Below are 22252 nucleotides of genomic sequence, written 5' to 3' on the forward strand. Positions count from 1 at the left end.
ACATCATGTAAAGAAGGAACATTAAGATGGGTCAAGATTCATCTCCTCTGGGGAAATCTTTAACCTGGTGGCGAGAACCAGGGGGAAAGGCTCTGACCCCATTAGGATCCAGCTCCCGCCTGCACACCACCTAGCAGGAGTTGTGGGGCTCTGGGGAGGAGCAGCCCTCCCAGCAGGCTCGAGGGCTCAAGGATCTCGGTGGTCCCTGATGGTATGAACATTCTGTGATTCTATGAAGGCTAACTTCTCAAGCTCAACAAAAACAGTTCTCAAGACGTTATTCTGTCTTCCATGTTACAACTTAGAGTCATCATTTCCCAGAATCCAGAGTATGGGCAAAATACACAAGACACTGCTCTCCAATGAACATCCATCCATTAGGAAATCTTTTAGAACAAACAAACGTCCCCCTAACAAGCATAATCCATTAAATGAGATGTCTGGGGACTAAGCCACTAACAAGTCCAACATTATCTACTGACTTCACACCATCCCGTGCCCGATTCATGTACGATCTTTCTGAAGCAGTTTCCCTGCCTGCTTCCTGCCTCTTCCCCAGGCCCACTCCTCTTCCCTCACTACCAGGCTGCCTTGGCAAAGCCTCCCCTGATCACATCCCCTCACCACCTAGGTCAGAGGTCACCACGGGCCTCCCTTCTACCTCAGCATAAGGTACTGCAATCATTTATCTGCATATCTGTCTCCCTTAAAGGATCATCCGGTCCTTAAGGGCAAAGTCTGAGCTGCACTGTTCTTTGCATTTCGAGTATCCAGTGAGGAGCCTGGAATTTACTGGTACTTGGACTGACCAATTATTTATTGACCTGTAGAAGAAATGAACCTTAAACTCCAACAGGGGGCATCAAATTCTTGCTCCTGTAAAAAATGCCAGCATAGCTGTGTGCTGCCCACGGTAGCCAGGGCTCTGAGCCCAGTGGTCACAGGCACCAGGAGTTGCCCTGTAAGTGAGGGAGACCAGACGTCTCTCAGCCAACACGTGCTACTGAATTCCACGTTTTTTCCAACTCCTGCTTCTCTGTGGCTGAAGAGAACACATTCTAGAAATACTTTCTCACAAGGAATTTACCACTTGTTAGACATATTAGTTTAAGAGGGAAGGAAGCCCTCTAACTTCTCAGCATTAGCATTTTGCTCACATGGCCTGTTTTATCTATAGAGAGAATTCCAAACCGTCACCACATTTCTGAACTCTGGGGAAAAAAAGAACTTTGTGATCAGCTTTGTGATGGCATCGCTGATCCCATTTTCAACAGTAACAATCATTTCAAATAAAAATGGTACCAAAAGTTGTGTATTCTCATACCTGCACCCCGGGGAGCAAACCAAACAACATGACCAACACAGACCTCAGTGATGGCGCCCAGCTGGTCGCCATGTTAAACCACCAACAGGTGAAAGGAGAAATAAATAGTCCCATGAACTGTTGGGCTGTAGACACTCGCGAGGAACACTGCTCTTTACTGAGGGAGCAGGACACAAGTTCATACTGGACACCCCCTTATATCCTGGTCACCTGCTCACTGAAAGAGTCTTGTGAGGATACCTAATAAGAAGCTCTTCTGGTCATACTGCCCCATGGTTTTATTTATATGCCTAAAATAAAAATACTTAAAATTCACTATAACCACAATCTTCTGTCTCAGAGTTCCCACACACTGCTAAGCACCACTCCATAAGTGGTACAGAAAGTATTTTGCTGTATTTCTTCTTGTGCAAAGAGACTCGCTAGCTGGCCTGCTCGTGAAAGGAGCTGAAGGAACTATAACACACTTCGCTTGGGTAAGGCCAGACCTTCCCTCCCTGAGAGACCTCTTATTTCATGCACACAGGCATGTGCTGGGGTTGGTTAAACTTAAGAGCCACTCTGAAAACAATACTGAAGGTCACTTTGGAGGACTTCAGAATACAGAAAGAACTGAGAGAAAATGACCAAGCTCTGGATGCTTCTGAGGTTCATCTCTGCGTCACGTCCAGATGTGTCCCAAGGACCAAGAGGGGCTCGACCTAGTAACTCCAAACCGTGCTGCTAAATGGCACACTGTGTGCACACAGACAGGCAGCCCCAGACGCAGTCCCAGCATCAAGGCCTTGGTCTTCCCATCTTTCTGCCAGGATCCTTTTCAATCCTGCAGTCAAGGTCCAGGCAGCCGACTTCCCTCCTAGCTCTGCAACAAGGGTGCTGACCACCACCCCTCTAACCAGCAGCTGTACCTTGACCACAAGGATGCTTCCTAACCAGCGATCTGTGCTATGCAGGCATTGACCATACCCTTCAACCACCAGGCTCTGAGAGAACACCTCTAACTTCAGGAACCACTTCCGTTTGTATCTTTATAAGCACTTTTACAACAGAGGGACTGACATTTTGGGTTCAAATATTCATAAAAGCAAGGTTTAATTGTCAGGAATACAGCATCACCATATTTTAGGGGGCTTTCTTCCCCTAGGCAAGCTACAAATCAAGACCTCAATTTCTAAACTTCCATCTCAAGAAACCCAAACTCCACTTCCTCATTCCAGCATTGGTGTGCTTGGGTAAAGAAACTTCTTGAAATCAAATGACTTAAATGGGTTCATCTCTCAACTTTTTTCCTTCAGAGTGTAACAGTGCAACAGAGATCCACGCCCTGAGGGTTTCCCCTCAAGTATTCTACTGAGCATGACCTTGAACACCAGACCCTGAATCAAACACCCACCCAGTTCACCCAGATCGTCCAGCTGCAGAGATGAGATTTGATATGGTCCACAAAAATACAAAACTGCACTGAGAACTCAAACCAAGCCAGAGTGAAGCAGAAAACACAGATCAGAGCTTTACCAACTTGAACAATCTTTACATTTCTCCTCAAAACAGAGTCTCAGAGGAAAGCCCACTGTGAGTATTAATAAAATATGAAAAGCCCACACAAAAAACTAGCTGATTTTGAAGTTGAAGTAAAAAATAAAACTGCTGGCTAAAAGAAGATCAATGTACCACACCTTTCAGTATATTGCATTAAAAAGGGAAAAAAGAAAGGAGAAAAAAAGGAAAAGGCACAGAGAAGAAAACACATGACCTTTTAATTTGAGTAAAAGAATCACACACCATTCAGTGCACCCAGAACGCCATGGCACCATCAGAGTCAGGGGCACAGATTTCTGTCCACAGCAACACGAGGAGCCCCACCTCAGAGCCCGGGCCAGTTGCACGGAGTCCACATGAGTACAGAAAGCAGGCCGGTGGGGGAACAGTAGCATGGTTCACATGGTGCCCCAGGAGACCCGCACCGCCCCCTCTGGTGTGTGACAGTGACAAAGGTGCAGGACCGCCACTATGTCAGTTTCTCTGTCATTTTGACTCATGGAGCCTGGCAGCTCAGTGGTTCTCAAAAGGGGCAAAGGGGAGCTGCCCTCTGGGGAAATGAGATTTGGCAAAGTCTGGAGACATGTCTGACTGTCCTGAGCAGCGAGTGGAGGAAGGGGCACTGCTAAGCATGCTACCATGGACAGGGAGGACCACCACCACCAACAAAGAAGGATCCTGCCCAAAGCGTCAATGACACCAAGGCTGAGAGACCCAGTGGGACTTCGCTGAGGACACCTGCTTTACTGAATGTGACCCTGATCTTCACCCCAAGAAGCCAGGCTCCATAAATATCCCCTCACACATGAATACAGCTCATCAAGACAGAAACCCATTTATGAAAGTCAGCTTGAGGTCCTTCTTGGCTGGATGTCAGCACTACATTCCGGATCCAGAAGGCGGGGGACAGCACTTGCCCGGTGCCCCGGCTGTCACCCTTCTGCATCCAACGTGAACATACAGATTGAGCCTGAGGCCCCTGGGGGCTGGGTGGCCAGGACGAGGCTGACTCAGCCTGGCCTCAGTGGCTGGGGCCCGTGCTTATTCGTTCCATCCTCTCGTCCTCACACTCTGTCCGCAGCTCCTTCTGCCCTTCCCTCTGAGCCATCACAGTGCCATTTTACCCCAGACAGAGGAATAACTTGTTTTCAAAACCTGACTCTAGATTCCACAAGGGCTCCTCCCAGAACATTCTTGGTTAAATGAGAAAAGGCAATGTGGTCCAGTCATCCAGTCTCCTGGTTCCATGCCAGAAGACCACAGGGCCCCAGTAGACCATGCCCCCCAACTGAAAACCATGGCCACACTCGCTGTCCAGCCCCAGTCATTCTCAAAGGCTCAGAGACACCCAACATGGCCCAGAAGCAGAGCCACTGACCACTCCTGGGCCACCGTGGGGGCTGTGCCTGTCTGGGGGTCTTGTGCTGGGTCTCCTCCCCACTTCTCGAGGCCACTGCAGCTCCTCCACGCACACTCCACTTACATCCTGCACTCCCAACACCCGGGGGCCAGTGACAGCTGCAAAGCCAGCAACAAAGCTGCACTACCCTCGCTGCAAAGGAGCAGGCCCTGCAGCTGGGCCAGGGCTCCGAACAACCAGCCTCTGGGAAGAGAGAGGCGTGCAAAGCAAGGACCCGTGCTCTCCTCCTCCAGTTCAGGGCTGTGTGGTTAAAACCTAAAGTCACACTTCTGAAGGCCAGCTCTGCTATGCTTCCTCCAGATGTTTGACAAAATGCAAGAAACAGAAAATTAGACATTAGATTTATCTTAAGAGTCAAATGTACGCTAACATTACAGTGAATGAACGAGTCCCCACTGCAGCTTGCAGAAGACAGAAGGCATGCTCCAACGCTGCAGAAACCCTGCTTACTAATGCCTTTCTAGCAAAGGAGTAACAATGACTACACATTAAAATAACCGCCCATCACTTACAGCTTGAGGGGAAAAAAGACTGTCTGCATAAAACCAGCAAAAGTAGTGTTCACTATAAATGAAAGTACTGCTTGATTGTTTTGGGAGTTCAAAATTTTTGAAGCTGAATTCAAGCACAGCATCATGACTTCGACTCTTGTCCTAGATTTTGGCAGGACACACAGGGAGCCCTAAAACCTAGATTGACAAGCAACTGTACAAAATCTAGATCCACATCTAAAAACAAGAGCATGTTTAAAGGATAATGACAATTACACTTAACAGAACAGCTGTCATTAACTGGTATCCTGAGTCAAAGGTTCATTACTGGACAAAATTCTAAGTGTAGAGCAAAGTCTTCTCTTGAAGTACAGGCCTCTCAACCTATCAATCCATGCACCAATTCCCCATATTAATGGTCAATTTGCAGAGTGAGACAAGAATTCCCCAAATATAATGAGAATAGTTTTCATAGCTTTTCTTTCCCCACCAAGGACCAGAATCACCCAGCCACAAGAAAGAATTTGCTTACAGAATGTTTCAAGCTCTACACTCATGGCTATACTACATATCAACCAACTCCCATGCAGAGTATTTCCTATTCACCCCCCTCAGAGTCACAAGGTCTATAATCAGAGGCATCCAAAATAGAAGTGACTTGCATTTCACCATCCAACGAAGATTTCTGCAAAGCTCATAAAGCACACTGGCAAGGATGTAACTGCAGTGGCTAACAATTATCTTTAGTGTACTCCAGCTGTATTCCTCTCAGTACCAGGAGCCAGCTGACATGTCTGCGGAGGCTGGTACATCTCTGCTGGGCACAGCACTCATCTGTCACACCCAATGAGCCCCTACTATACAGCCCGAGTAGGGAACAAAGACCGCAGAAAATGACCCAGAAATTAAAATCACACGTGCCAGGTGATGTATCTATAGAATAATGAAATCAGGTTGAATTTTTTTTTTTTTCATCAAAGTAGTATAACCAAGGGAGACTAGACACTTAACCCAGAGATGTCACCATTGCCGGAACATTTTAGAACTCCCTTTTTGGATTCTTTTCAGTCCAACTTTTGAGCCATATGAAAAAACAAATAATGAAAACAAAAATCTCTTTACAAAGTCAAAACTGAAGTACAGAATGTCGGTATTCTGACAAAGGTGAAGAATAAAGGATTTCAAGGCTTTCCCCTCCAATATTTGCGTGTTAAGTAACTTCCCCAGCAAAGCAGCAGAGAAGCCAGCACGCTGCTGATTGGGACCAACCGTCCCTGAGATGACCTCTCTTCTAAGAGCCACCAACTGACTTTCTAGGCAGAATCTTGCCGACCGAGGAGCCTGCCAAGTTGTCTGCTGTTGGGCCGACCACTCGATTTTAGCTTCAGCACATCCCTCTCTCCAAGCTGGCAGAGAGCAACAGAAGCCTCAAAAAGAAGCAAAGGAAGGGACCATAGGTCTCCTCTGACCTCTGCAGCTGTAGACCCAGCCGGTCAGACTTTTTCTTGAAAGAAACAGGCACAAACCATCCCCCAAATTTACTCAGGGCTGCCTGCGCTTATTTTTCAGTCCATCAACTCCTCTTTAGTTATAGCACTATTTTAATAAAATAAAGCACCTGTATGCAGGCCTCTAAACCTTATTCTTTGAATAATTGTTTTTTTAAATCCCTGGCCTCACCCTCTCTGTCAGGGCACAAGCTGACGTACCGAGGACACAGCTCCAAGGGCGGACGCAGACTGGCCAGTTGGGTGGGCCTGGCACCCACGGGAGAGAGGGGAGTTGCCTCAAACATTCATCCCACACTCTCTGCATGGCATTATGGTGTGACTGTAGAGAGACGCAACCTAGAAGGGCAATAAATGCCAAGAGGAGGATTTCCACTCAAGTCACAGAGCTCTGTCTAACCTCATCCCACCCAGCTCTCAAATTCCACTTATCACTTCCAGGACTGCCTTGAACCCTCGATGTGTTTGCAGGATGAGCCCTCTGGCTTCTGGCTTCTCTGGCTAGAGCAAGTTCATACACAGGCTGCTGTAGCTCTTACCACCCGCTGCATATTTAATTTAAGAAAATCAACCTGAATGCTATGTTCATAATGACATATATCCATCTAGCACCTTCTGGTTTATTAACCATCTTAGCCTAATTTCAGGTTCCTCGGGTCACATGTCAAGGCGGTATGTTTAAGCAGAGATGCAGTGAGGGTCAGTAGGACAGAGGATCCATAGCCAAGGCAGGGTCATGGCCAGAGTGCAGACTCCTGACTTCTGGACTCTTCACCCTCCACCCACTTCACATAGCCAGAGGCACATTCTGAAAAAAAGTTTAGGGAAGAGCCCTCCCTCTTCTTTGGGAAAGGTAGGACAGGCTAACAGTGAGTCTCAGAGCACAGAGAGGAAATGATCTCCTACCCAAGACTCGCAGCCACAAACTCAACATTTCACAATGACGCAAAGGCTGCAGAGAGAATGAGCTCTCTCTTTCCTTCTAGCTCTCTGCTGAAAACGATACTGAAAGCATGAGAGGCCCTGACATCAACTGCTAGTACCACGCACTTACCCTGGGTGCCCAGATGTTGAATCGTTAAGGGATTTGTACTTTGAAGTATGACAAGTATAACACTGTCAATAGCTCTCTTGTGAAAAATACCAGACACTGCTTTCTTACAGGCAAGTCCAACACTATACACTTGGAGCTACATCTCTGACCCTGCATGATTAAAACAGGATTTCAAAACTGCTCACGTGGCTTGTCTCTCATATTTTTCCTTTTGGTTCTGCCCTTTCCTGAGTAGGAATGGATTTCATCTTTGTGTTGTGTGTTGTTAAGTTTCATCTAGCCAGAAGTGTGAAAGCAATTCATCTCAAGATGATAGAGACAATCAGCTTTGTAGAAAAGGGTGAGAAAATCTATTCAATACTATTCCACAAAATTATTTAATATGCACTCCTCTCAAAAAGGAGCAGAAAAGTAAAAATCCTAATCGCAAATACTGCTAGCCAAAAGCACACAGGCAACAACTGAATCTCTGAAAACAAGGCAAGTGTGGGCCAGGCACAGACCACCCCCCACCTCGTATTAGCAGTCACAGGGCAGCTGAGGTGGGATGCTCTACCAAGTGAGGACAGACTGGACTCCAACTCTGCCACTAACCAGCTGCGGAAACTCGAGCAAATATCTTAACCTTTAAGACTCGATTACCTCCCCTGGAAAATGAGGACAAAGACATGAAGAGATTCACTGCCCTTGTCCAGGATCTACAAGACCGGGGCGAGACTGCACGTCTCCAAGATTCAGTTTCCTCATGCACAGCATGAGGGGATGGGAGCAAACAAGCCCCTACTCTAAATCAGAGAGGAAAATAAGTCAGCAGGGTGGAGGTCAGGGAGCCACCTGTATGCAGTCAGCCCACACTTGGTCGGAGCATCTTCACAACCTCGCAGGCAGCACTGCTAATAAATTTCAGTTTGGAAGCAAAGTCTACAGGCATGGTTTTGCCTGTCAAGCTGGAAAGGTTAAAGTGGGTTAAATCCAAGAAAGAGAATGCATAAGAGATAACTTTTCATAGGCTGCAGACAGCGTGGAAACTGACTGCAGGAGTCCAAGCTAATCCTCCCCAACAGGCACTGAGGCCCCTGGAGTTTAAACACAGTGGACTTGCCCAGCTACCCTCCCATGCCTGAGATGAGCGGTTCAGATATCAGTGCTGTACAGCCCGTAACACACTTCACATTTAATACATGAAAATCACCGTGAGTGGCTGTGTCCCTGATCAAAAATGTTTATCTAGTACTTTTTGGTGTGTTAAGCATTTGAGACTCTTTGATCCTCAAAGATGTGAGACAGCTAAAGTCATTCATCTAAACAGACAAGGAAAGAAGACTGAATAGCATCATGTTGTTAAACAGATTTCCACTAACCACGGTTTCCTTTCAGTTTGGGTGTTTTTCCTTTTGCTATATGCTTTGAAATCTTTCTTAAGTTTCGTTTTCAGGACACGACCCTATCTGCTTACCTCTCAGGCAGAAACGCACACCAACCAAAAAGTTTCCTACCCCAATCTGCTTTCATTACTACAAGTCTTACACATTCTCTACTTCCTCTCAATAAACACACACGCTGATGCTCTGACTAATGTCCTTCAGCGGGTGGCGTCACTCGTTCATTCAACAAATAGAGCATGTCTGCAAGGTATCAGACAACCCACTATTGTAAGCATGTAGGTTACATTAATGAATAAAAGAGTTCTATTAGAACTTACATGCTAAAGTAGAAATAGTTATAGTTAACAGTTGTATATATGTACGAAAAGGGGCTTCGCAAGTGGTGCAGTGGTAAAAGGATATATACAAGGCACTATAGGTGATATGCAATAAAGAAATGGTGGTGCACAAAAGGCATATTAGGATTGCTAATGGGGTGACAAGAGGGGTGTTTAGTGGGGTGTCTGGGAAGGATTCACTGAAAAGTGAGGCCTGAATTGAGACTGAAATTGATGAGGAAGCTAGCCAAGAGCACACATGGAGAAGAGAACTCCAGGCAGAGTGACAGAGCAAAGGTCCTAAAGTGACTGCATGTCTGATGTGTTCAAGGAACAGCATTGAAGGGGCCAGTGTGGCTGCAAAGAGCAAGTGACTGAAGCAGGTAGGCAGGCAGGCAGGCAGATTACAAAGGACCCTGGAGTCCACTGGAAGGCCTGCATTGTCAAATTCACTGTAAGGCTTTTATTCTATGTGACAGAAGGAGTTGCTGCAGTTTTCTGAGCAGAGGAGTGATGTGTTAAAGTTCTCAGAAGGATCTCAGTGCAGCAGCAGTGCTGAGAACAGACTGTGGTGGGTGAGCTTGGAGAGAGGCAGGGAGACCAGTCAGGCTCATTACATGGCAACAGCAGGAGAGGTCTTAAAGTGGTCAGATTCTGCACCGGGTCTTAGTTGTGGCATGAGGAATCTTTTTTCTTCATTGCTGTGTGTGGGATCTAGTTCCCTGACAACTGATCAAACCTGATCCCCTGCACTGGGAGGGTGGAGTCTTAGCCACTGGACCACTAGGGGAGTCCTTCTGGCTGTATTTTGAAGGCAGAGAGTCATGCCTTCCTAGCAGATTGAACAGGAGATGAGGAAGTGATAGGGTGGTCCAGGATGACAGCTAGTTCCTGGATGAAGTGGCTCTCAATCATTTTAAGATTTGAGTTTGTCAACCCAAACTGACACGCAGGTACAGGTGTTATAATTATCCTGATTTATTTGGCCTCACTGAATTTTAAATTCTCTTTAGTCTGTTCCTCCTCTTCTTCTTCCACAAAAAAATGATCTAATCAGGTAATACCAGTTGTTACAGATGGAAGAAGAAAAACCACAGATATGACCCAGTGACCCACAGCCTACCCAAGAAGGCAACCCCAGCCTAGTTATTATCTGATGGCTAGTCAAGCAACACTGCCGAGTTTCCACTTGTAATTTAATGGCTCCATGGCTTTGAGCAAGTCATTTCTCCTCTCTGCCTTGTTTCTGGTGGTAGAGTAAGGATGATACTGTCCCCAGGGTTACTGTGACTAAATGTTACTAAATGAATGAGCTGATGGCAAGCAACATGTAAGTGCTGTACTTTGTTATCATCATTGTTGCTAAGTGTTTTTGTTACTTCTTGATCTCACAATAACTTTACAAGAAGTAACATTTATTTAGTAACATTTATTTCATTTAGTAACTCATTCATTTACTTACCTAATGATGCTGCTGCTGCTAAGTCGCTTCAGTAATGTCCGACTCTGTGCGACCCCATAGACAGCAGCCCACCAGGCTCCCCAGTCCCTGGGATTCTCCAGGCAAGAACACCTAATGATGAGTCTAACATAAATTTCTAAGACAGGAATAACCTAACATTGTGTGTGTGTCAGCTGCTCAATCATGTTCAACTCTTTGCAACCCCATGGACTGTATGTAGCCCTCCAGGCTCCTCTGTCCATGGGATTCTCCAGGCAAGAATACTGGAGTGGGTAGCCATTCCCTCCTCCAGTGGATACCGCACACTGAATATAAAAGCAGGCAAGTTCCCCTTGGGCATCATGGAAGCCTAAGACAATCACTGAAATTCTACGGACAAACGCTACCTGCTGTACTTGGGTGGGGAAAACATGAACCCAGCATCTTTGGTGCCCTAAAGAAATTATCCTAACCAAGCTCTGAATTTCTCTGAATCTTCCAAGTCTAGCTATCTGGAAGGTCTCTCAGGACAGAAGACATATGGTACTTAGGCACTTCAGCTTTTGTTAGGTACTAAAAGTAAGAACTCTTGAGACACAGTTTTTAAAAGTTTAATCATCTAACAATCAGAAGTTAAAATACAAATATATATATACATATCTATACACCACAACTTGAGCAAATCTGTTCTCTTCTGCCAGCTTCTGACATAATGAATTTCCATGGAAAATGCCTCTAAACAACAATGACACTTTCAAGACTCATCCCAACCAGTGATTTTCAAACCAGCAGCATCTCAGAATCACCTGGAGAGCTTTGCACATACTCATGCCAAAGCCCAGTCCTAGATTTCCGGTCTAACTGAAATCACTGAGAACGGCTGAATAGGTAAATACTACTAGTATTATTGACTGAATGTGGTAGACAGAGAGGACATTATTTAAATAGTGAATGAGGACTTTCGGGTTTAAATTAGCATCATAACCAGTGGGTTCTGGGGCGAGAAGACACTACAACCCAGATCAGAAATCCTCTTAGCCTGCTCTACAGTCTCTCAAACTAACCCAAAGCTCCAAACCAAGTACTGATGATCTTCCAAATGTTTTCTCAAAAACAAATGATGAGCAAAACTTAGACTTCTTCCAAATGAAAGAACACACAACACCATTCTACATTTTTCTGGCAAAATCCTTCCAAACCTTATTGCCAAACAGCTGATTACAGTTACTTTTATTTTCCCCTTTCCTTATTATAATCATAACGGTATGCAGCCCGGGTCTAAGAAACGTTGAGTCTTCCTTTTCTTTGTATTACTTTAATCCATTATTTAAAACACAATGTCTCTACCCAATATTAGGGCACAACACAAGAGAAAAATTATTTCCAATGTTCCAACAATATATATGAGTAACAATATTCTACAACAAAGTCATTCATTCATTCCTTTATAATACAATAGTTATTCAGTCTTTATTACATGCTGGACACTTCTTTCAAGTGCTTGGGACCACAGAAGTGAGATCAAGACAAGTGGGACTTAATACACTTCTGCTGTGCACATGTGCGAAGTCACGTGATTCATGTCCCACTCTTTTCGATCCCATGGACTATATAGCCCACTACGCTCCTCTGTCCATGGGATTTCCCAGGCAAGAATACTGGAGTGAGTTATCATTTCCTTCTCCAGGGGATCTTCCCCACCCAGGGATTCTTTACCACCAAGCTACCAGGGAGGGCTTCCCAGGTGGTGCTAATTAGTGGTAAAGAACCCACCTGCCAATGAAGGAGACTTAAGAAATGTGGGTTTGCTCCCTGGGTCAGGAAAATCCCCGGGAGAAGGAAATGGTAACCCACTCCAGTATTCTTGCCTGGACAATCCCATAGACAGAGGAGCCTGGGTGGCTACACTCCATGGGGTCACAAAGAGTCAGACAGGACTGAAGCGACTTGGCACCCACGCACCCAGACAACTAGGGAAGCCCAGGTTAATATAATGGAAGTCTAAAATAACACCACTAGAAATGTCATACTGAACCCTAACTTACTGTCTACTATAAATCAGATATTTTATTAGTCTCTCTTTACATATGGTACCCATTTAATAAAATTGTTCTAAAAAGATGAATTTACTATTTACAAGAAATTAAATGACGCCAAACAATGAAAAAATTCTTCCCCGTGGTAGAGTTTAAATTTGGCTTTGCATACTAGATGGAATGTGCTATCCTAAAAGTGACAAGAATGAATTATGACAGAGTTGTGCCAATTCATTCACGTAAGAAAATTTTTTCAAATTAGTTCAACCACATCAACTGTGAAAAGAATCGGTGGTTAAAAAAAAGTCAAGTTTCATAAAAATATATTTCCAATTTCAAAATTTTTAACTGTATGATGCATAAACTACCCATCTATTAGATATTAAATCACATAAGCTTATTGATAAAACAGTACTAATAAAATACTGTAAGACCAATAAAATAAACAATCATTACTAGGTTCAGCGATCAGTCCTTTAACTTCCTTTATAATCCTAGTCCAGAAGTCATTGAAATCAATCGGAAATTCACAGGACTGTAATTCAACCTCAAGCAAAAACAAGGGGACTTATTCCAAAGCTGTCTGCAAATCACTGCGATAATACTGTAAAGGAAAAAATGTTAAAGAATTCAGGTGACGTTATTTGACTGCGATCTCTCAACATCCCCCCCCAAAATCCTTTTTGTTGTTGGTATTTTGCGAGGAGGGCTGTGTTTTTGTTTTGTTTTTTTAAAGAAATGGGGTCAGGGCCAGCAAGTGGGCTCAATTCGCGAGTTTCCGGGGAGCCGACCCAGGCATTCCGTCCTCGGCCGTGCCCAGGGTCCCTATCTCCTTCGCCTCTCGGGATACAGACAGGCTCACCCTTCGGCGCGCAACTCGACAGCCAGCTCCGTCGGACAGACAGCCGGAGCCCGGCCTGGACCCCGCCCCGGCCCGCTCTCCGGGGCGAAGACCCCTGTCCGCTGGCGGTAACGGGCCGAGAGCAACGGCCGCCGGGCGGGGCGCGGGGTGCGGGGCGCGCGCGCAGGCGGCGCGGGGCGTCGGAGGAATCAGAGGGACCCCCCCACCCGCCCGCCCGCCTCACCGTCGATGTTCTCCCGGTCGCTGATGTGCTGCAGGTTGCAGCCCGTATCTTCGCGGCTAAGGTCGGCGTCGGGCCGGCAGGACTCCAGCCGCGAGTGGGCATTCCTGCGGAGCTTGGGGCTGGACGACACGCAGCACGAGGCGGTGTTCCCCATGGCTGGCGCCCCGGCCCCGGCGCGGCCCCGGGTCAGCAGCGGCGGCGGCGGCGCGGCCTCGCCATGGGCGGCCCGGCTCCCCTCGCCCGGCCCGGCGGCCTGTCCGCGGCGGAGGAGCGCCCGCGCCCGCGCGACTGCGGCCGCCCGGCCCGGCTCACCCCGCCGCCGCCATGGCCGGCGCCGCGCAACCGCCTCCGCTTCCCGATCGGCCCGGCTCTGCGCCGGCGGCCGCAAGCGGTTCCGGTTCAGGGGGCGCGGCCGTTAAGGATGCGGAGCCGCGGGGGCGAAAGCAGGCGGCGGGGACACGAGCGGCCGTGGGCGACGGGAACGCGGGCGGCGGGGAGGCGCGGCGCTGGGCCCTGGCGTGGGCGGCCCGGGGGACGCTGGGGCCCGGCCCCGCCCTCCGCGCCCTCCGCGCCCCGCCCACCCGCAGGCCCGGCCCCGCCCTCCGCGTCCCCCGCTCCCCCCACGCCCCACCTACCCACGGGCCGCCCCGCCCCCCGCGCCCCGCCCACCCGGCCTCTTACCGCCCTCTGCCCTGGAAGCGGATGCGGAGGAGGGGGCGGTCTCCCGCGCTCGCGCGGCGGCGGTGCAGTGGTGTCGCGAGGAACCGGCGCAGGGACTAGAGGTGCGTGCGGCGCCTGGGCCGCTGGCAGCGGCGGAGGGGAGTCGGGGTGGAGGGAGGGGATTTTTTTTTCTCCTTTAAAGTCTCAGAGGTTAGAATTAATAGGCAGGGTTGGGGCGCTCTCCCGGCCTGAGCCGCCCGTCGTCTGCTCAGAATGCACCTTGGGCCGGGGCGGCGCCGCGCTCCCCGCAGGTTTATCGTCAGGTGCGCCAGGCTCTCCTGTCACCCCACCACGCAGTCGGCTGTGGGTGCGGGAACTTTGCAGGGTGGTCCCCAGCCTGCCACCCCCCTCTCCCCACACACACACTGCAGCGCTGAGCCCTCACCTCTCGGAAGGACAAAATAAGGCAGCTGAAACCACCCTTCCCCCCCCTTTCCAAATGGCCGGGGAAGGCATCCTGAGACTGGGGATAGAATGCTCTAACGGGTGGAACCTGGCGTGACCCCATTCTCCATGCGAGGAAGCTGAGGCCCAGAAACACGACGTGTCGACGCAGGTGCTAACTGGTAACAAAAGGGAGCAAATACTCTGCATCCGCAATGTGTGTACAGCTTGCCATAGGCACTGTAAACATGATATTGTCTAATTCTGGACGAGTTTATTCTTTTTTAAACTTGTGCTTCCCCCTCTGTCTCTTTGTTAGTCCGTGTTTTAAAAGCTCCATGTCCGAAGTGTATTGTTGCCGTTTATTGGGATAAGTGGTGGGTGTCCTTGTTCTGACTTGCCTGACTGTGCTGTCCCCGGCCCACCTGCTTCTCTATCCGCGACTGTACTTACCGGGGATTGATGGGCGGCCAAACGTAAGACGATTTACACCCCCTCCCCTTTACCTGTGAGTTTGCAGCTGGTGTCATCTCATCACTCATTCTTTTTTGTATATGCCTGAGGGGCCTCTTCCCCTCCTCAGAAGAGGTTTGCTAAATAAACTGGGAGCTAGTATACTCTTAGAACCAGGTGAGATCCAAGAAAACAGAGAAGGCCTTTGTTAGTAGCCCCAGATGCCCCACCCATTTGTCATGAAAATATTCCCCAGGAAATTAGGGAACAGGTGGATCCTGTGGTTTGGAACTATATCGGTACCAGGAAAGGCAAAGCTTGTTCCCCGGATGGAAATAGAGGTCAAGCCTGTGGGAAAATACCCCTGGTAGAGGCACTATCTTTTAAAGCCTGAGACCTTGACAGGGAGGAGGGGTCACAGATCAAACTGCTGCTCTGCGCACGCGAATTCCTAAGACACAGGCCCACTGAGTCCAGTCAGTCCTATTACAGCACTCAAATTCTCCCATCCAAAAAGCCTCACAGGGATACATTTTGGCTCCCGTTTGTACAAGACTTATGGGTCATCCACCCCATTCACCCATTGGTGCCAAACCCATACATACACCCAACTCACCTAAATGCCAGGGGGGTGGCTCAGTACTTCTCTTTCCTAGACCTCAAGGATGCATTTTTCTTTATCTCCCTTCATCCAGACTCTCACACCTTTCTGCCTTTGAACAGAGGGAACTTGATACCCTGGAAGCACTTGGACAGTGCTTTCCTGGGGCTTTCTGGAGAGCCCCCATCTCTTTGGAAATGCATTAGCAAAAAAACTGATGGAACTGAGCCTGTAATGTGGAACGCTGTGTTCCAGTATGTTAATGACCTATTAATTGTTGTTCAGTCACTAAATCGTGTCCGACTCTTTGAGTCCCCATGGACTGCAGCACAGCAGGCTCCCCTGTCCTTCACTGCCTCCCGGAGTTTGGTGAAATTCATGTCCAACCATTAATAAGTTGTGAGATAAAGCAAGATTCAGATCAGAATACTGTTAAGGTCCTAAGTTTCCTGGCAGAAAGGGAATAAAAAGTCTCCTCAACAAAGTCTGAGCTTTTACAACAGGTTCAATGTTTAGGGTTTGTTTTGACCCCCTGGCCATAAATCAGAAAACAGCAGTTCCTGCATTACCACCTCCAGCCACGAAGAGACAACTCGGAGGCTCTCTCGGAATGTCTGGGTTCTGCTGTATCTGGATTCCAAGTGTGGCCTTATGTATGAAGCTCTGAAGGGAGAAAGGGAACCCTTTCAGTGGAGTAGGGAGCACCAGTAGCACTTGGAGACTCTAAAGACTGAGTTGAGCAAAGCACCAGCACTGGGGCTTCCAAATTTAGACAAACCCTTCACCCTATCCGTGAGAGGGCAGGGATAGCACTAGGAGTCCTGACCCAAAAATTGGGAGCAGATCAACGGCCAGTGGCTTACTTTTCAAAACGGTTCTACTCAGTAGCCTTGGGATGCCCCAGCTGCCTTCAGGCATTAGCAGCATGGCCCTACTCGTCAGTGAGGCTTGCAAGCTCACCCTGGGACAACACCTAGATGAATTAACCCTTCATCAGGTACAATCTGTGTTAGAAGCCAAAGGATACCATTGGTGAACCAGAGGGAGGTAAGCAAAATACCAGGCTCTTCTAATGGACGCCCCTGATATTACTTTAAAAGTGTGCCAAGCCTTAAACCCAACACTTCTCCCAGCTGTTGAAAATGGAAATTTATTGCATCATTGTACAGAGACAGTAAAACAAACTTAGTCTGTCAGATCCAGTCTTCTGGATGAACCCCATGACAACCCTGAGGCTGAACGGTTCATTGATGGGAGTAGTTTATAGAGATGGGAATCCAAATGGCAGGCTGCTATAGTTAGGGCTTCCCTGGTAGCTCAGATGGTAAAGAATCTGCCTGCAATGCTGGAGACCTGGGTTCAATCACTGGGTTGGGAAGATCCCCTGGAGGAAGGCAAGGCAACCCACTCGAGTATTCTTGCCTAGAGATCCCCATGGACAGAGGAGCCTGGCAGGCTACAGTCCTTGTGGTCGTCATGGGTCAGACACAACTTCGAGACTAAGCACAGCACACATAGTTAGCTTATATAAAATCATCAAAGCCAAGGCCCCACCACCCCAGACTTCAGCCCAGAAAAATATTTTTACTGATTCTAAATATGGATTCCATGTGATATATACACGCTCATGCTGCCATTTGGAGAGAGACAGGAATGTTAACTGCTAGAAATTCTGCCATAAAACATGAAGATTTAATCTTAGCTCTTTTAGAAGCAGTGCAGTTCCTGACCCAGATGGCAGTAATTCCCTGTAAGGGCCATCGGAAGGACAGGTCCTTTATAACCCAAAGAAAGAACAAAGCTGATCAAGTCCCTAAACACACAGTGCAGTTGCAGAGCATGACCAAATCATGGCCATAGTGATTGTCTCCCCACCCTGGCCTGGCCTGCCTTCCCCAGTATTCCCCACAGGAACAAGAGGATGCTGAAAAATGGGGCTACAAGAAAGCTAGAACAAGCTGGTATAGAAAGGATGACAAGTTTCTTATCCCCGGAGCCTAACAATAAAGGCTCATTAGGGTTCATATGATGCCACCACCTATGGGAGGAGTGCACTATGGGACTTGATACTAAGGACTTTTTCAGGAAAGGGGCTTAAAGGAACAATAAAACCAGTGACCCTTGCTTGTGATTTGTATCCCCGTAATAATCTGCAAGCCCATCCAATCCCTGGTTCATTACTCAAGCCAGTTCAACACCCATGGACAGACCTGGGGGAAGACTGGCAATTAAACTTCACCCAGATGCCCCCACCGTCAGGATAAAAGTATCTTCCTGTGTCCATCAATACTTTTACAGGATGGGTGGAAGCCTTCCCCATTCAATCTGAAAAGCCCACTGAAGTCTGTGAGTCTCTCTTAAAGGAGACAGTTGCTTGGTTTGGACTTCTAAAATCCCTCCAGAGCCATAATGCTGCTGCTGCTGCTAAGTTGCTTCAGTCGTGTCCGACTCTGTGCGACCCCATAGATGGCAGCCCACCAGGCTCCTCCGTCCCAGGGATTCTCCAGGCAAGAATACTGGATCGTAGCACAGGAAACCCTAACAAACACCTTGGGGATTAGCTATAATCTGCACACCTCTTGGCACCTCCAATCTTCAGGAAAAAGTAGAAAAACTGAACCATACTTCAAAGAAGACCTTAACAAAACTTTGCCGAGAGACTCATGAGCCCTGTGGTCCCTCTTGCACTCCTCAGGGTGCACGCGGCCCCCGGGGTATCCTGAAGTTTAGCCCATTTGACATGACCTAGCAGAGGCCCTTCCTTACCATCGGTGTGAGGAACTGAGCCAGTGTCTACAATGTACTGTTAACCTGGAACAGGTTCACAAAGCAGCCTTGGCTAGTGCCAACAAAGCACCACCAGCGCCCACTAGGGATACAGTGGAGTGGGCAGCTTCTCTACAAGTTCAGTTCGGGGACCAAGTTCTTAAAACTTGGAAGGAGGGATCCCCTGAAGATCAGCTACCAAAATGGAAGGGCCTCTATGGAGTAATTTTAGCCACCCTCACTGCCAGTGAACTACAAGGAATACCTAGTTAGGTACATTTAACTAGATTAAATGATTAGATTAAATTTCTTGCCTCCAAAAATCCCACAGGCTACAACGGAAGAACACATCTGTGAGCCAGTTGAAGACCTGAGATACTTATGCAGAAGACAAGCACCTCTAACAGATGAGTAAAAAGTGAGGCATTAGGCTGGACTTCTGGTTGCTAATTTTGTCATTGCGTATTTGCTCGCATATTCCTGGTTTGCTCAGCCATCCCCACTGGATAAGCAGCTTTTTTGGACCCTTGGAGTCTAGAAGACCAGAACCAATGACAGGATGGGAAACGTGGACCCTTCTCCTGGCCCTTCTCCTAAGGAGGGGTTGGGGACAAAACAACGAGGAGAGGGGAACCTGGAGAGAGAATTCAGTCATCAACTTCTCCAGCATTTTGGCTTCAGGAAATAATCTCTCCAATTGTTGGACCTGTCATCCCCACCCACAAGAGGGGGTTCCTCAGCTCCAGATTGTGCCTGTAGATGAGGATGTTAATCTCACCCTGACTTCTGAACCGGTTAGGAACACGCTGCTTCTAATAGTGGAACTTGAAGATCACGAGGAAATGGGGTGTGTAGAGCTTACAGACCCTTGGAACCAAACGGGTCTCTGGATCAAGCGGCCCTTTCTCTGCACAGGGCAAGGAAAACCCTGTTGCCCCTGCCAGACAGATGCCTGCCTTATTGATGCGGGAAGCTCACTGTCTATTTATCCGATGTCATTTTCCACATTAAGCTCCTCCTGCACCCCTAACCAGACTCACTGGTGTGTGGACCCATCTCTGCTCTCCCCAGGCACCCAGCCCAACACATCTTGTACGCACTGGAAAGGAACAGCAGCCCCGGCCTGGAGGCTCACCTATCAGACCCCCTCTGCCTTCAGCGACGACGAGGAAATAGAGGAAAATTCAGAAATGGATGGGGGACCGCTAGACGGAGGGCCTTTGTCCCCTAGATGCAGTAATGCCCCTCGCTGGGGTGCCCTTTTACGTCAGTGGTTTAATTCTACTTCACCCCGCCAAGCTTGCACCCCTGCCGGATATCTATTCCTCTGTGGTCCACCGCAGAATAAACTACCCTTTGAAGGGAGCCCAAATTCCTCCTTCTCCTGGCCTCTCCGAGCAATGGCCTACCCATGCTTAGACAATGTTCATTTCCGAGGAGAATGCTCTTTGGGCCGATTGGGCGCTAAAGGACTAAGCACCACTGCATATAATAATGCCACCTCTCAAAACAGACATAACTGGGCACTCAGGCTAGTCCTGGCAGGAATTGGGGTGGCCATAGGTCTGGCTGCCCCTTGGGTAGTTTTACCTGTCATGAAACAATCTTAAGAAACCTCACACAGGCCATAGAAAACCTGGTCGCAAAAAACGGTGATGGGAATTTCCTGGTGGTCCAGTGGTCAGGATCCCATGCTTTCACTGCCAAGGGTGCGGGTTCAATCCCTGGTCAGGGAACTAAGATCCTGCAAGATATGCCTGGTGCAGCGAAATAAAACAACTGGTGATCCCTTTAAGGGGTCTCCAAGAGTCCCCAGATCCTTAGCCAATGTTGTGTTTGACAATAAGCCTGGATCATCTTCTGGATGAACAAGGGGGTGTCTATGCAGTGATTAACAAAACTTGTAGAACATCCATCAACAACTCAGAGGAAGTTGAAGTAAATACTCAGGAAATTTATGAACAAGTTAAATGGCTACATGGGTTCAGCTCCCCCACTGCCCAGACTATATGGGACTCAGTCAAAGGTTTCATCCTGTTACATTCCCTTGGTTCCTGCCTCTCCTAGGCCCTCTAGTGGTGGTAGTTCTTTTGTTATTATTCAGAGCCTGCCTGTTTAATCTTGAGTTAGATTTGTGTCTTCCATGCTTCAACAGTTCCAAGTGAGGCTCCTGATGGCCCAAGGATTTCAACCCATTCCTAGAAGGTGACCCTGGTCCCTATAGGTCTTTGGAACAGTCAGCGAGAGACTTCTGCACCTCTCGGCTAGGCTAGGGTCTCAGCAGGAAGGAGCTCCAGAAGAAGAGACATTCAGCTCCTTGACCCTTAAGAATAAAAGGTGTAGAATCCCTCAAAGGAAAATGAGATTGGTTGGGATCTTGGGTCATCTGTCAGGACACCTGCCCCTGGACAGCTCCTCCATGAACAACAGGAAGCTGGCATCTGTAGACTGGCCAAGGGGTGAAGCTTCCTTAAACAACATGGTGCTGAAGGCCATAAGTTAACCACAAGTGATTAAAAACAACCTCACGCCTGTGTAGTAGGGCGATGTTGACCACTACACACCCTTCTTAGTGGCGGTAGTCGGCAAGTCTGCCATTTTGAAGTGCTAATGCAGAAAGCAAAAAACTACACAGTTCATGCGTATGGCACTGCCAAGGAGGATGAACAGACCACCTGAGCCATGCCCTCTGCCTGGACTGCAGATCCATTCCCACCGTCACCCATCTAAGGACCCAGGGAGCTCTTTGTGAAGGAGCGGGTGGGCAAGGACACCTGATTCTTGCCTTTATTCCCTTGTGCTGCAGTGTGAGCCCCCATAAAACCTTGTTGGAAATTCTCATCTGGCCTCTTGTCAATTTCTATTGATTAAAGAGTCCAAGGGCCCAGGTTAGTAGCACTGGGAAAATAAATGACAGCTAAGTGCTAATGCCAAGATGAGGAAGGAAAGTTCTAAAGAAGTGCAGTCCCATAGAGGTGGGGAGGTAGCGACAGGATGAAATTATTTCTTTTTATTAAGGCAGTTCTGACCCTTTTGCTTCCCAGGCAAGTTTGACTGGGATGTAACTGCAAGTCAGTGAATATTCAGATTTTCAGGGCTGCAGTGCATGGTTACTGTGTGATCTGTTCCAGTTGCTGTTTTGTGATTTGGGTGCTGTATGAAAGGAAGCATGCAGTCATTCGACCATCTGTATGCAGCATGTCCATGCAGACACATGAACTTTTTACTTAATCACAACACTTAAAATATTTATATTAATGATGTGGGCTGAAGGGCTTACAAGGAGACACAGAATGGCACATAGGAGACAGCATGACTTCTGCAAGCTTTCTGTGCTGAAGGGTCATTGGCAGAACAGAATGGCAGTGTCAGCTGAGAACACCATCTAGGGGAGGGCACAGACACGACCAGAGGGCAAGGTGGCCACAGACTGTTGCCCATTGATGGACAGCTACTAGGTCTACAGGGACTTTTCTGCACTACCCGCCCCCATCCCACCGCCTCCTTGAATGTTCTGCCATATTCCCCTTAGCAATGCATCTGCGGGGCTTATTCAGGATACAACTTTGGGTCAGCAGGCCTGGAAAGGAAAGACAAGTACGAAGGCCTCATCAGTAATTTTCCAGAGTGCCAACCCCCGCCCACCAAAACATCACACGCACGTGAAAACCCTCAAGACAAATGACTCCAGCTTGACACATGGTGAGGGTTCCAGGAAAGGCCGCAGA

General features: G+C 48.1%; 3 protein-coding genes across 9 annotated transcripts in view; 2 read left to right on the plus strand and 1 right to left on the minus strand.

Moving 5' to 3' along the window:
* The window catches only part of CCNY (cyclin Y), a 114544-nt gene that overhangs the window by 90007 nt on the left and 2285 nt on the right, over positions 1 to 22252 (minus strand). For 2 of the 7 annotated variants that reach the window (XM_081554250.1, XM_081554256.1), the window contains exon 1: positions 13378 to 13500. The exons of 2 other annotated variants lie outside the window; for them this stretch is intronic. Coding sequence is in view for 3 of the 5 variants with exons in the window: in XM_081554252.1 (XP_081410378.1) it covers positions 13601 to 13754 (154 nt within the window). In the remaining 2 variants the exon portion in view is untranslated. Of the gene's footprint in view, positions 1 to 13377; positions 13501 to 13600; positions 13973 to 14060; positions 14157 to 22252 lie in introns of those variants that run through there. 3 more of the 7 variants (XM_081554252.1, XM_081554253.1, XM_081554254.1) reach the window with 3 other exon arrangements.
* On the plus strand, positions 1296 to 21365 carry LOC145530951 (uncharacterized). The gene is made up of 6 exons (XM_081552283.1): positions 1296 to 1412; positions 3114 to 3336; positions 6467 to 6520; positions 7607 to 7676; positions 13544 to 14382; positions 18856 to 21365. Exons 1-6 carry the CDS (start codon positions 1296 to 1298, stop codon positions 18879 to 18881), a joined length of 1329 nt encoding a protein of 442 aa, XP_081408409.1. The 3' UTR covers positions 18882 to 21365.
* LOC145531537 (endogenous retrovirus group V member 1 Env polyprotein-like) lies at positions 18854 to 21365 on the plus strand. The gene has a single exon (XM_081554313.1). The coding sequence runs from the start codon at positions 19076 to 19078 to the stop codon at positions 20132 to 20134; it is 1059 nt and encodes a 352-aa protein (XP_081410439.1). The 5' UTR covers positions 18854 to 19075; the 3' UTR covers positions 20135 to 21365.

The sequence above is a fragment of the Giraffa tippelskirchi genome, chromosome 13, assembly GCF_054371585.1.
Source record: "Giraffa tippelskirchi isolate mGirTip1 chromosome 13, T2T-mGirTip1v1.2.pri, whole genome shotgun sequence".
Taxonomy (NCBI): Eukaryota; Metazoa; Chordata; class Mammalia; order Artiodactyla; family Giraffidae; genus Giraffa; species Giraffa tippelskirchi.